The sequence below is a fragment of the Arachis ipaensis genome, chromosome B1 (genome assembly GCF_059453495.1).
Source record: "Arachis ipaensis isolate K30076 ecotype BB chromosome B1, ASM5945349v1, whole genome shotgun sequence".
Taxonomy (NCBI): Eukaryota; Viridiplantae; Streptophyta; class Magnoliopsida; order Fabales; family Fabaceae; genus Arachis; species Arachis ipaensis.
The window spans coordinates 33,842,218-33,857,452 of NC_142436.1; the positions used below are offsets into that span (position 1 = coordinate 33,842,218).

Consider the following 15,235-nt stretch of genomic DNA (forward strand, 5'->3'; position numbering starts at 1 on the left):
TGTTACAAACTTAACACATCAACCAATCATCTTGTGACACGTGATATCAACCTACCACGTCATCATCTAACTAACAGAAAGACGAATTTGACTTACTTTTTATCTTTTAAATATTAATATGACTAAAATTTATTTAAAAACTACTTTAGAAAATGAGTCATCTTTCAGAAACAAATTTGACTATTAACAATTTAAAAGTTTAACAAGTCTCAAGCATTGCTGCTGTCAACAATATCAAACGAATCTGGGTAGATTGTGATTCTATCTTGTGTAAAACTCAAGTCATAATTGCAATTATCTTTAAGAGAATCCATCACCTTCGGGCCTTCCATCAGGGCAAGAAGTAATTCAAAGAATCGGCACTCAATAACATTAAAATACATTATCACTACAACAATTCAAGTCTATAACGGATCAGAACCCAGGGCAAAATACAGTGTATACATGAGAGAACGAATCAATTTAAGGTCCCAATAACAAGCTGGTCTTTGCAACTAAATTGTTGAAACTCATACTTAACACGCAAAGATTCATATTGACAGGGGAGAGCACACTATACGATGAGAACGGCGTGAACCTTCAATCTTTTTCATAAAGAACTCCCTATGCAATAACAATTGGATAACAAGCTTGATGGGATTGCATTATTCTCCATCTAGCAATCCCAGTGTATCATCTAGCACCTAATCTCGTATGATCCTGCTTTTGTAATATAACGAACCCACTCAACAGTATTGTAACCACTCTTCTCCCACACCTACAGTGAGTATATAAAATTAGATACCAGACCTAGTTATCAGCATTTGCATGCAAAAAAATGGTTAGGAAGTTAGGTTTCTGATACCTTCAGAAAACGAACTCGTAAACCAGATGCTGTGAACATTGGAACCTGCACCAAAATATATAGAATAAGTGTCACTCGAAAACTTGAAGGGGCACATTGAGATCAACATTTGTCAATTGTCAGGATCAAAAACATATTGAGGCCTATCCGAATATGCTTTACCAAAAAGAAAGGACAGACAATAAATCACCACTTGATCATCTGCTTTTAAATCAGCAGCATAGTTGGACAAGCAGTGGAAGGAAGGGAAATCTTTTATCAAATGTCTAATAGCGCAGTGTCTCTTACAAGATAAAAGGTTAAAAAACACATTCCCTCAACTCAGAATAGGCGACTTTACGCGTATCAGCTTCAACATAAAGTGTTAGGGTGGATCAAAATCACAGGAGGTGTCAAAGTGCCAAAAAGCAAAAGATAAAACCAAATAATAGTAAAACAACCATTGATGATTGACCTTAGGTTGAATGGGCTTCAGACCAAAAGTAATTTTAGTACCAATTCCTACAATCAACTACTTATTATTCCAAGTAACAATCTAAAGTATAGTAAGCATTTATTGCAACGTTGAAGCTTTCAACATCAACAATGTATGACTTTAGCAAGGATAGTAAGCTCATAGCACATTGGGAGTGAGTTGTAAGATGCCAGTAAGAATGTTCAGGCAATCAGGAACAGCGAACCCATCCATGAAATTAGTAAAAGTAACCAACAACACACCTGAAACTCCATCTGAATTGGTGGCCTAGTCCAAGATTTCTTTTCTGTCATTGTGGAAATAAGTTCAACTTCGGCACTCAAGGTTGCCTCAGTTTGCCCTGGAAACTTCCTAATCCTGTGCAGCAAGAGCAGCAATGGATATTAGAACAGCAAGTATAATATAAGGAAAAATGCTATATCACTGATGGAGAAGTTGGATGCAGAAAACGCTGGGTGTGGCATCACTAAGCAAAATCCACAATGGCTCTCGATCTTGAAACAAAACAACATACTCAATGATACCCCCAACAACAATACTTTTGCATATGCAATACAACAACAACAACAACAAAACCTTGTCCCACTAGGTGGGGTCGGCTACATGAATCAAACGCCGCCATTGAGTTCTGTCATGTATCAATAACAATTGGAATAAAGTGAGACACTTACTTCCAAACCAAAGAATCAATAGATGCATTGTATTTGGCACGGCCAGATGTTACTGTGAAACTTGTCTTTGCAGTTTGTTTTGGCACGGGAATTTTTACTACAACCCCAAGTGCAAACAACTTTTCAATAAAAGTACTCTTTACCTGAAAATATGAACCCAAGAAAGAAATTTCACAAAAAAAAAATGCTGGATGGCTGATCTTCAAAAGATAAGGTATTCAAATGTATACTTTCAAACCTTAACATTCACTTCCATCCTTGTTCGACCAAGTTCCTTGATGGTTGGCAGTACTTTAAAGGGAAGATTGACTCCCTCAGTGATACGATACCTACCCCGATAAAATTGTATTAGACATAACAAAGGGTGAATCTTCTGCCACATGGCCACATGAATTCACATAAAAGATGAGATAAACATGGATTCAAAGGAACCTTCAAACCCCCACCGCACCCACTGAACATAACATGAAGTGGCTTGTTTGCTGTTTATTTATGAAACTAGATGGCAAGAGATAGGATAAGACAAGAGCTTACTTCATTAGTTCAAATTCACCATCAGGTGGCACAAAACTAACAGTCTTCTCCGAGTTGAACCTTGTCAAATTTACACACTGGTGGAAGGTGACATCATCAAGCTCAATAGTTTTACCACTGCAAATATTACAAAAGAAAAATAATAAAACAAAAGGATAATTAGCCAATGCATTGTAACATATTAGAGCATATGAAAAGAGTGCTAAACGTGGAAAAACAAGAAAACATGAAAATCTGTGATATATTTATATTATCAATTCCAATGTAAAATAGGAGAAATACAGACATCTATTTTTTAGAAACAAAAAAATCAACTAGTTAAAACATGTATTTTAAAAAAAAAATTGAAGAGCCAAAAAAAAAAAAAAGAGAAAGGAACCAGCAGCAACTGAAAGCTACCTTTTAGTGGGGCGGGATTTAAGTTGTGACTCTTTCTCAAGACCAATCTTATCATTCAAACCCAACTTTAAATCAGGCATTCCAGAAAGAAAGCATTTCATGAGAATCTTCCCCGTGACATCACAACGCAGAACACTACCTAAATTCACAAACTAGTTAGCAGACTGTCCACCAAATGTCTACATGAAGACAAGCTACATTTATAACCCACCTTTTGAAGACATAAGAAGATTTACACTTTCCACAATATCTAGAAAGACCTGCAATGAGCCAATGTTAATAATAGTGTAGCAATAATTCTAAAGCATGGATGAAGAATAGTATAAAACTTACCTCATTCTTTTTGTAGACAAGACCTTCTCTCCGCCAACCAACAGCCCCAGTAACTTGTAAAGTAGCATTTGGAACAGGTTTATCTGCGGGCTTTTTTGTCCCAATGCACAAACAGCACAGAATAAGGTAGAGGATTTAGTGAAATACTCCACAGCGTAAACATATAAAGGCATGTAAAACTGTAAAAGATGAATTTAAACATAGCAATTCAAGAAGTTCACTGACGTAAAATTCATGCACAAAAACAGAGGTAATAACATTCGCATAATAGCAATTCAAGAAGTCAAAAGACGACTTTACTCGAGATGTTTTCCTTATTATCAAAGCTGTATTTATTTACCCAGAACCAAGCAGTTACATGACAATGACAATCATGTCAGCAGGCAACATGCATTCCACAAAGGTGTACAATACAGCTGACTGAAATGTTTCTCTTATGGTGACACAACACATATCAGAGACAATATGGTGACATGATGTTTCTTGCAATTATTAAACTAGCAGACCACCAATCATAGATTGATTAGTTCAGTGTAGCAATGGTAAAGGCATGATAGAGCAATCTCAATGGGGAATTTATAGTTTTAACATCCAGAGATAAAGAGAGTAGCAAAGCAACTCTGGAATGAACTAGGTAAACCAATAGAGAATGCCAAATAAAAGAAAAGGGGGAAGGCGGGAAGCATATGTTTCTGGAATGGAATTCTTTACAAGGCTTAGAATATAACTTTGAAGTTTTACTGATGTCAGCCTTCATTTTGTAAATTGCACACAACAGAATTTAAGAGTATGGGCATATTGAGTAAATAGCTGGCATATTATTTGATTTGATATTTACTACTACATATATTCATGCAAACTGTATGTTGTTCCTTAATACTTCTTAATTTTCCTTCCAATACGCCCACATTGTTTCCCATCATGTCCCCATACGTCTCCATGATTCACAGTAGCTATAATAACATTTCTAGACTAACCTTGGACGAAAACGGGGAACGCACTCCTTCCTGAGTGATATAAAGTTTTAAGATCTCTGCTGAAAGATTTTGTGGGTAACCGAAGTCCATAATTTCTGCTCAAAAGAAGTACATGGTAATCATTCACCGATTCAAATGAAAGAAATTTCTCTATCACAAAATTTGATTTGGCAAAACATATTTCTTTAACCTTTAAATAAGCTTTTGCTTCACAACCAGTGAGACATCTAAACATCAAGGAACAGATTGGATCCCTCCCTTTACTTGAATTCAAATCATAAAGAACTATGAATATAGCTACAACATAATCTTCTAAATTCCTATAGCTTTTAAACTTACTTTAAACTGAAACCCTTTCATTTACTTTCGATAATAAAACAGAGTAGATAGCATTAAAGTATGAAGAGATGAAATTAGGTTCATTTCTATGTAAGTTGCATACCATCTAGAAGCTCATAAATGAGTACAAAATTATTGCGAATAGCATCCTCATCAAAAGCACCACCAAAGTATGATTTGAACAGTGCAACAGCCTGCAAGGAAAAGAAGTACACGTCTCAACCATCATAGCAACTAAACTTTTTTTATCAGAACAGACAGGCAACAGTAAACAAGACCTTGCTCTTAATGGAATTGATGAAATTTTTTAGCTAAATTTAAATAACTTTTTTAATCAGGAGGAATATGAAATCCTCAAAATTTTCAGTTGATTTGATTAAATATTAAACTAAACTCTAAATTAGAATTAAATGAAAGGGGGGAAATTTAGTATGCTTCAGAGTTGATACAGCTCCAACTCTTAATTCTTGCTACACAACGGTCTGAGAGACAGCTTTGATAACTCAGATGGTACCTCCCTCTAGTAAACTTTATAATTTAACGGCAAACAATCATTTTCGGTTTTCACTACCGACACCTAATTTCTACAACACTATATTACAAGCTAGAAAGTCATCATTATTGAACAACAGTATCAGCAAAGGCTCCACAGCAAGTAACAAAGCCCCCACATAAATATCACAATTTAGTGGGGAAAGACAAAGGTTCATCAAGAGTTTGGCAACCTCAACGACGAACTTGAAAGCGCAAGCAACATTAGCATTGGTGCTGACTACAATGACAATATAGACATTGCTGATCCTCATGTAAAAGAAGGAGCAACCACCAATCTGCCTCACAGGACAAGTACCGAGCTCCTTCGTTTGCATAATATGGGTCCGGAAGGCATCCACCATGTTTCCCCTGCAAGAAAATAATCAAGAATCAGCACACAAAGTAGTCCTATTTACAAAGAAACTGAACTCCTAAAAACACAGAACAACGATCTACCAATTAACCATGAAAATACGAGTATTTCTAAGAGGTTAAAGAGAAAATCCTCACAATTACTAACCCTAACCGAATCACTGAGTTTGAATCGTAAAACACGTTTATTTGTTATCCTGTTGAAGACCTATATACACCATCTAAGACCAGTGAAGCACGAGAGAGAGAGAGAGAGAGAGAGTGCGTTACCCGACATCGTCGCGGTAGAGGCGATTAATGAGAACGTCACCACGGAGGTTGAGAAAGTAGACGGCGGAAGCAGCCACCGGCATCTGGGATCGAGGAGATCTCAATTGGAAACGGGTGATTCCGCCGCAGATCTGCGGTTACCAGAAGGAGCAGCAACCACCTGAATGCTCGTTACTGATTAAATTTGGGTTGGGTTCCGAGGGAGACAGTAGAAGAAGAAGAAGAAGAAGAAGAAAAGAAGGGGGGAGGGCATGAGAGAATTGACAATACAGAATTTGAGTAGAAAACAATGCGGAAATGAATGCGTTTTGAATTTTTAATTATATAATTTTTCTGAAAAAATTTCCTCAGAATTTCTATTCTTTGTACTAATGTTAAACCAGTGCCATACACGGACTTCTATTTAAATTTGACAAATTAAATTAAAAGTAATATTTTATAATCATAAATTTTTGAGTTTTGTATAACATGATTATCATCATTATATAATAAACGTAGAAAAGAAAGATGAAAAATTATCATGTGTTCATAAAAATCTATTTTTGTGTTTAAATTTTATTCCAATAATAAATATATAGTAGATCAGATCTAAATACATGAGTACGCTAGTCAAAATCTTTTTCTCCTTTGATGGTACGAAGGCACTATGCGTATTCACACCGAAATCAACTTTTGCTGTCAACTCCTTGATCAACGGATATCTGATCTAAATTGAGAACCTCTATGCAACTTTTGCACAGCATAAAATTCTTCTCCAAGAATTAGGCTCACATACATTTATGTGTAGAGGTAAAGGAATAAAAACTCTTGTTATTGTTTTGTGACTTTTCTGTACTCTTGACGTACATATATATAGTATGAGATTTGTTATTGATTTTAAATTTGATTCTCAATTCAAATTTAAATAATATCTTGAAATTCCAAATCTGAATCATTTAAATTTTATAGATCATATCATAACTCAATTTGAAAACAGAATCAGTTAGGATCTCATCCAAATTTAGAAATAGAATAACTAATTATTCTCAAATCTCATTTAATATTCTCAATTATCATACTATTATTATACTTTTTGGTGCTAGCAAAGAATATAATAATATCTCATTTGAATCAATATAATTATTTATTTGATCAAATCAAAATAATAATTAAATAATTCTATAGCAAAGGTTAGAACATTCGTTAGTGTGTGACCCCATAGGTTCAATACTAAGCGGGTAGTAAATTAGTCATACTAAATTTACTAATCAAGGTTGGCGTCTAGCAACACTCCTCAACAACCCGATAGTATGAAGTAATATATTTTTACTAAGAACCTCAGAAGAACAAAGTATAATTCATTCCATCTTTCCAGCTCTTGGTTAACCTTTAGAGTATGGTTTAATTGTCAAACTCTAACTTGTTACCATTATTATAATGAACTGTGAATGACATAAGAAACTCATTTCTTCATTCATTCAATTTCCTTGACCAAGGTTTTATTCATCTCAGTCATTATAATCATAGAGCTCAAACTCTTTACCGAGAGTTGACGGATTCCTTATTGACTAATCGTTAATTCTACAAGTATTTAAATTATACCCAATATCCATTCAACTAGCACTCTAGGGTATTAGGTGTCCAGAATCAAAGTATAATAAATACATTATTAATTACTATGATAGTCGCAGGTCAAAAGAAACTCTATCACCATGTTCATCTTGAGAATATCCTATTGACAAATATGCGGTAATTATAACCATTAGGAATTCTCAGAGTGAGTCAGTTTAATGGTCATATCTCTATATGCACCATATATATATATAAAATTTAATAAATGAGATCTATTAATCTTCATCCAATGAAGACCATTATATATATATATTGATCTTTCCGGATTATTAATGTCCTTTTTAATAATCTTGTTACGGACTAACAAGTCCAGCCCAAGTAATCGTCGGGTCGGGGCACTGCCCCACCCAGGCCCAAACCTCCAGCAAAAGGGTTCAACGGGTCAGTCCCTAACACCCGACCCGAGGCCCGACCGACCTACCGCCCAAAAGCGTGCCATCGCTCGGGTCGGTACCCACGAGGCAATACCCGGCATCCCGACCCGAAGTCCGGGATGACCTGCCCACGTGGAAAGCGACAGCTCACAGCTCCTCCACCAATGGGCTAGGCCATTACTAGGCCCACCCAACATGGTATATAAGAGGAGAGGACAACTCTCCCCCCAAGGTACGTCACATTTTTACCTAATTCGGCTATCTTCTGGTGCGAACTCTGACTTGATCGTATCCGACCTCAAGAACCACCAGCACAGAGTCATGGGACTAGGCGATACCTACATTAAACCCGACGGGACGATCTCTCTCCCAATCTGCCTAGGAACCGATGACACTGGGAATCTATGGGGTGCAAGCTGCTAAAATCTCATTAGAGATGGCAGACAATTCAAGAAAACAGGCTTATGGACAAGTAGAGGACGTGTTAGTAAAGGTAGAAGGCCTTTACATCCCTGCTGATTTCATAGTCTTGGATACTGGAAAGGAAGAGGATGAATCCATCATCCTAGGAAGACCTTTCCTGGCCACAGCAAGAGCTGTGATTGATGTGGACAGAGGAGAATTGATCCTTCGATTAAATGAGGACAACCTTGTGTTTACAACTCAAGGATCTCTCTCTGCATCCATGGAGAGGAAGCATAAAAAGCTTCTCTCAAAGCAGAGTCAACCAAAGCCCCCACAGTTAAACTCTAAGTCTGGTGTTGGGAGGCCACAACCAAACTCTAAGTTTGGTGTTGAACTCCCATATCCAAACTCTAAGTTTGGTGTTGGAGAGTTTCAACAATGCTCTGAACATCTGTGAGGCTCCATGAGAGCCCACTGTCAAGCTATTGACATTAAAGAAGCGCTTGTTGGGAGGCAACCCAATTTTTATTTATCTAACTATATTTTTCTTAGTTATATGTCTTTATAGGTTCATGATCATGTGGAGTCACAAAATAAATATAAAAATTAAAAACAGAATCAAAAACAGCAGAAGAAAAATCACACCCTCGAGGAAGCACCTGTCTGGCGTTCAACGCCAGAACAGAGCATGGTTCTGGCGCTGAACGCCCAGAACAAGCATGGTTCTGGCGTTCAACGCCAGAAATGGCAACAAATGGGCGTTGAACGCCCAAAATGGGCACCAATCTGGCGTTGAACGCCCAGAGTTGTGTGCAAGGGCATTTTACATGCCTAATGGGTGCAGGGATGTAAATCCTTGACACCTCTGGATCTGTGGACACCACAGGATCACCTCAAGATCTGTGGACACCACAGGATCATCTCAGGATCTGTGAATCTCACAGGATCCCTACCTACCTCATCATCTCTCTTTCCATTCATGATCATCCCTTCTGTTTTCCATTCACCACTCACATCCATACACCCACCTACATTCAAAATTCAACATCTCTCTCCCACCCAATCCCACCCATATGGCCGAATACACACATCCCTCCATCTCCTCCATATCTTCTTCTTCTTCTTCTATTCTTTCTTCTTTTGCTCGAGGGCGAGCAACATTCTAAGTTTGGTGTGGTAAAAGCATAGCTTTTTTGTTTTTCTATAACCATTAATGGCACCTAAGGCCAGAGAAACCTCAAGAAAGAGGAAAGGAAAGACAATTGCTTCCACCTCTGAGCCATGGGAGATGGAAAGATCCATCTCACAAGCCCATCACTAAGAAAAGGATGGAGCAAACAAGAGAGCACATTCATGGATCTCAACAGGCACATGAAGAAGCTCATCATCAAGAAATCCCTGAGATACCTCAGGGGATACAGTTTCCTCCACAGAATTTTTGGGAGCAAATCAACAACTCCCTAAGAGAATTAAGTTCCAACATGGGACAACTAAGGGTGGAACATCAAGAGCACTCCATCATCCTTCATGAAATAAGAGAAGATCAAAAAGCAATGAGGGAGGAGCAACAAAGACAAGGAAGAGACATAGAAGAGCTCAAGGACATCATTGGTTCCTCAAGAAGGAAACGCCACCATCACTAAGGTGGATTCATTCCTTGTTCTTATTTCTTCTATTTTTCGTTTTCTATGTTATGTGCTTATCTATGTTTGTGTCCTCATTACATGATCATTAGTAGTTAGTAACTTTGTCTTAAAGTTAGAAATGTCCTATGAATCCATCAACTCTCTTAAATAAAAAATATTTTAATTCAAAAGAACAAGAAGTACATGGGTTTCAAATTTATCCTTGAACTTAGCTTAATTATATTGATGTGGTGACAATGCTTCTTGTTTTCTGAATGTATGCTTGAACAGTGCATATGTCTTTTGAAGTTGTTGTTTAAGAATGTTAAATGTGTTGGCTCTTGAAAGAATGATGACTAGGAGACATGTTATTTGATAATCTGAAAAATCATAAAAATGATTCTTGAAGCAAGAAAAAGCAGCAAAGAACAAAGCTTGCAGAAAAAAAAAATAGGCGAAAAAAAATTAAAAAGAAAAAGCAAGCAGAAAAAGCCAAAAGCTCTTAAAACCAAGAGGCAAGAGCAAAAAGCCAATAACCCTTAAAACCAAAAGGCAAGGGCAAATAAAAAGGATCCCAAGGCTTTGAGCATCAGTGGATAGGAGGGCCTAAAGGAATAAAATCCTGGTCTAAGCGGCTAAACCAAGCTGTCCCTAACCATGTGCTTGTGGCGTGTAGGTGTCAAGTGAAAACTTGAGACTGAGCGGTTAAAGTCAAGGTCCAAAGCAAAAAAAGAGTGTGCTTAAGAACCCTGGACACCTCTAATTGGGGACTTTAGCAAAGCTGAGTCACAATCTGAAAAGGTTCACCCAATTATGTGTCTGTGGCATTTATGTATCCGGTGGTAATACTGGAAAACAAAGTGCTTAGGGCCACGGCCAAGACTCACAAAATAGCTGTGTTCAAGAATCATCATACTAAACTAGGAGAATCAATAACACTATCTGAACTCTGAGTTCCTATAGATGACAATCATTCTGAACTTCAATGGATAAAGTGAGATGCCAAAACTATTCAAGAGGCAAAAAGCTATAAGTCCCGCTCATTTGATTGGAGCTATGTTTCATTGATAGTTTGGAATTTATAATATATTCTCTTCTTTTTATCCTATTTGATTTTCCGTTGCTTGGGGACAAGCAACAATTTAAGTTTGGTGTTGTGATGAGCGGATAATTTATACGCTTTTTGGCATTGTTTTTAGTATGTTTTTAGAAGGATCTAGTTACTTTTAGGGATGTTTTTATTAGTTTTTATGTTAAATTCACATTTCTGGACTTTACTATGAGTTTGTGTATTTTTCTGTGATTTCAGGTATTTTCTGGCTGAAATTGAGGGACTTGAGCAAAAATCAGATTCAGAGGTTGAAGAAGGACTGCTGATGCTGTATGATTCTGACCTCCCTGCACTCAAAGTGGATTTTATGGAACTACAGAACTTGAAATGGCGAGCTTCTAATTGCGTTGGAAAGTAAACATCCAGAGCTTTCTAGAAATATATAATAGTCCATACTTTGGCCAAGAATAGATGACGTAAACTGGCGTTCAACGCCAGCTCTCTGCCCAATTCTGGCGTCCAGCGCCAGAAAAGGATCCAAAACCAGAGTTGAACGCTCAAACTGGCACAAATACTGGCGTTCAACTCCAAGAAGGACCTCTACACGTGCAGCACTCAAGCTCAGCCCAAGCACACACCAAGTGGGCCCCGGAAGTGGATTTATGCATCAATTTCTTATTTCTGTAAACCCTAGTGACTAGTTTATTATAAATAGGACCTTTTACTATTGTATTAGACATCTTTGGATTATCTTTTGATCCTTTGATCATCTTTGGACGCCTAGTTCTTAGATCAGAGGGGCTGGCCATATCGGCCATGCCTGGACCTTTCACTTATGTAATTTTAACGGTAGAGTTTCTACACTCCATAGATTAAGGTGTAGAGCTCTGCTATTCCTCAAAGATTAATGCAAGTACTACTATTTTCTATTCAATTCATCTTATTTCGCTTCTAAGATATTAATTCGCTCTTCAACCTGAATGTGATGAACGTGACAATCATCATCATTCCCTATGAACGCGTGCCTGACAACCACTTCCGTTCTACCTTCGACTGAATGAGTATCTCTTAGATCTCTTAATCAGAATCTTCGTGGTGTAAGCTAGAATGATGGCGGCATTCAAGAGAATCCGGAAAGTCTAAACCTTGTCTGTGGTATTCCGAGTAGGATTCAATGATTGAATGACTGTGATGAGCTTCAAACTCGCGATTGTTGGGCGTAGTGACAGAACACAAAAGGATAGTAAATCCTATTCCAGCATGATCGAGAACCGACAGATGAATAGCCGTGCCGTGACAGGGTGCGTTGACCATTTTCACTAAGAGGATAGGATGTAAACCATTGACAAGGGTGATGCCTCTAGACGATTAGCCGTGCCGTGACAGGGCATTTAGATCATTTTCCCGAGAGAAGACCGAAAGTAGCCATTGACAATGGTGATGCATTACATAAAGCCAGCCATGGAAAGGAGTAAGACTGATTGGATGAAGATAGCAGGAAAGCAGAGGTTCAGAGGAACGAAAGCATCTCTATTCGCTTATTTGAAATTCTCACCAGTGATTTATATAAGTATTTCTATCCCTATTTTATTAATTACTTTCGAAAACTCCATTATTATTTTATATCCGCCTGACTGAGATTTCCAAGGTGACCATAGCTTGCTTCATACCAACAATCTCCGTGGGATTCGACCCTTACTCACGTAAGGTATTACTTGGACGACCCAGTGCACTTGCTGGTTAGTTGTGCGAAGTTGTGAACCATGGTATTGGCATCATGTTTTTGGCGCCATTACCAGGGAAAGAAAGAGCGATGAATTTTACATAATTAAAGTGTAATCACAACTTCTGCGCACCAAAAAGCTCTTTGGCAAGAGCTTCAAAGCTCTTTGCCAAGAGCTTGGCTCTTGATTCCTTCTTCATGTGTTTTTGATAAAGCTCTTTGCCAAGAGCTTGGCTCTTGATTCTTTGAAGGAAAGCTCTCCACAAGAGCTTTAAAGCTCTTGGCAAGAGCTTTGTGCCCTTGTTTCTTGAATGCACTTATGCTTCTCTTTCTTTGAGCCACGCTTCCTTTCCTTGTGCCACGCTTTCTTTCTTTGCTTAGATCATGCTCCTTAGGTTACGCTTTTCTTATTTTTTTTCTTTTCTTCACCTACAAGTAATCAAAACAACCAATCAAAGTATCACCAAATTCACAAGGTTCATAAATCATTAAAAATCAATTAAACTTAGCTTAAACCACATGATTTAGCATCAATTAATTGGTGGTTGTTTGATTCAAAGAAACCATGCATTTCCATTCCAAATTACTTACTTAGAATGCAAGAAAGTGCATAAAACCAAATAAAATCAAAGAAAAAGGCTAGTGAAACTAGGCTAAGATGACTTGTCATCACAACACCAAACTTAAAACTTGCTTGTCCCCAAGCAAGCACTTAAACATAAGATAAGATAGAATGAAATAGATATGCATGTCCTTATTAGGCAAAGAGTTGAATTTGGTTTATGGGGTTTTATGTAGATCAAGAATAGCTCATTTATTACTTGCTGTCAAAACAAACAATGCTCCCTCAAGGGTTCACCAAGGTTGCTGCTACAATGCCTTACTTTTTAATCATTTCCCTTGTTAGCTTTTCTTCTTTCTTTTGTATAAAGAGCTTATTACTTATTAAAGGCTTGGTGGCAAATGTTGCAGTGGCATTTGGCTTATTTTCACTCAACATTTTTTTCACCACAGACACATGGCTCACCTTTTTTTTTCTTCCTAGGATCATTGATGCCCAGCATCTCTTTGGATCACTAAATATTTTGTAGCTAGGTTGCTCTTTATTATGGACTTTCAGTTGGCAATCCCAAATCAGTTGATCTAAGTTGCCAAGTTTTAAAATACTCATTAGAACCTACTTGTCCAAGCATATCCTAGTACATAAACACCACAGGCATATGTCCTAGGGTCCAAGCTATTGGTGTCTAGCCTTATTGTTTGTTTCTTTGCCAACTTTTGACTTTTCTTCTTTCTTTTTCTTTCTATTTTGGTTTATTTTCAAGGGGCTTTCATTAATTAAAGGATCATAGCAGCAAACTGGCTTAAGCTTCAAGTAACAAGTCATTCTTCAGCATTTATTCTATGAGCTATCAATTGAATCAAACACACACCACCACTAACTTTTATTCTAACTTTTGCAACATTGAACAATTACTTTTCTAGATCAAGCATCTTTCTTTTATTCAAACAGCAAGGGGAACAAGACAAAGTATTCAAGTCAATGAATGATGACAATTATTATGCAGATAACTTTCAAGCAAAGAATTATGCAGATAGCTTTCTTCAACATGCACTTCCACTTGCAACTAAATAATCATTCCAGCCAGACATAAAGGCCTCTCTGAATTAAATCATTACATAACAACAAGGATCAAGAATAGATACAACCTGTTGAGTTGCAGTTTTCCATTCTTCCTTCTATTTGCTCCTTTTGAGTTGTAATTCAGGTGTTCTTTTAATTTGTTGGCTATTTTTCTGTCTGCTCCTCAAATGTTGCTTGCTGTTCAACTCTTTTAGGTATTGGTAAATCTGCAAAGCTTATGTGTGGGCTCTCGAACTTACTTCGGTGTGTGAACACAAACTTAGTTCCTTGTCAATATTTCTCATGCAACAAATTATATGTGAACTCTTTTTCTTTTTCAAAAGAAATAAACTAATGACTTGGAAACAACAAAATAGTTAATTAGTTTATCTAAATGCTCAAAGCTAGCATTATGCAGGAGGTGAGAATATGTTTTATGATGAGATTTTGGTGGAACACCAAACTTAGAATCCTTTATTCTCCCTTATATTGTTTTGGTGTGCAACACCAAACTTAGCTTTTTCCAATATAGATAAGGCTAATTAACCTTTTTATTGAAATAACTATGAAAAGAAAACTACCTCAGGTTGGGTTGCCTCCCAACAAGCGCTCTTTTATTGTCACTAGCTTGACATTGAACCCTTCTTTTATGGTGGTTGATGATTGTAGTGCCTCAACTTGTCCCCTCTAACTGTGAGCTTCTTCTTTGTCCCTTGGTGCTCAATTTCCACATGCTCAAGAGAGAGTACTTGGTTAACAGTGTAGTGATCCTCTGTTTCCAGCTGTTGATATATTAATTGCACTTTGTCACCTTTGGAGAGCCCTTCTGTTGGAATTTTTTTGTTCTTCCAACCCTTTTTGATTCTGTTTTTGTTCTTTCTCCCTCCTTTTGTTGACCCTTCTCTTTTGACAACAGGCTTCCTCTTGAGGTTTCTTTTCTTAGTTGCTAATACTACAATGTCCTCTTGAACTTCTTCATTATTTTGCACAGTCTTTTTCTCTTTTTGACCTGCTGTATCATCTATCTCTTGCTTGGGATGGCAGCTGTTGTTTATCTTGTTAATTCCCTCCTTC

General features: G+C 37.3%; 1 protein-coding gene across 1 annotated transcript; it reads right to left on the reverse strand.

Annotated features, from left to right (window-relative positions):
* Positions 1 to 347: 347 nt before the first annotated feature.
* On the reverse strand, positions 348 to 6,118 carry LOC107628461 (Clathrin adaptor complexes medium subunit family protein). Its single transcript, XM_016331123.3, has 13 exons — positions 5,749 to 6,118; positions 5,298 to 5,475; positions 4,676 to 4,766; positions 4,234 to 4,328; positions 3,257 to 3,346; positions 3,135 to 3,183; positions 2,924 to 3,062; positions 2,525 to 2,641; positions 2,229 to 2,319; positions 1,991 to 2,133; positions 1,562 to 1,676; positions 845 to 889; positions 348 to 757 (listed from the first exon to the last, which is right to left on the reverse strand). The coding sequence occupies exons 1-13, from the start codon at positions 5,829 to 5,831 to the stop codon at positions 677 to 679; spliced, it is 1,317 nt and encodes a 438-aa protein (XP_016186609.1). The 5' UTR covers positions 5,832 to 6,118; the 3' UTR covers positions 348 to 676.
* Between the last annotated feature and the right edge of the window lie 9,117 nt (positions 6,119 to 15,235).

Excerpts from the sequence above, each read along its gene's own strand:
- LOC107628461 (XM_016331123.3), bottom strand. The coding sequence starts at position 5,831 with ATGCCGGTGGCTGCTTCCGCCGTCTACTTTCTCAACCTCCGTGGTGAC. Across the intron at positions 4,329-4,675 it reads CATTTATGAGCTTCTAGATG|AAATTATGGACTTCGGTTAC; the intron begins GTATGCAACTTA and ends TCTTTTGAGCAG. Across the intron at positions 3,347-4,233 it reads GTTCCCCGTTTTCGTCCAAG|CCCGCAGATAAACCTGTTCC; the intron begins GTTAGTCTAGAA and ends GGGACAAAAAAG.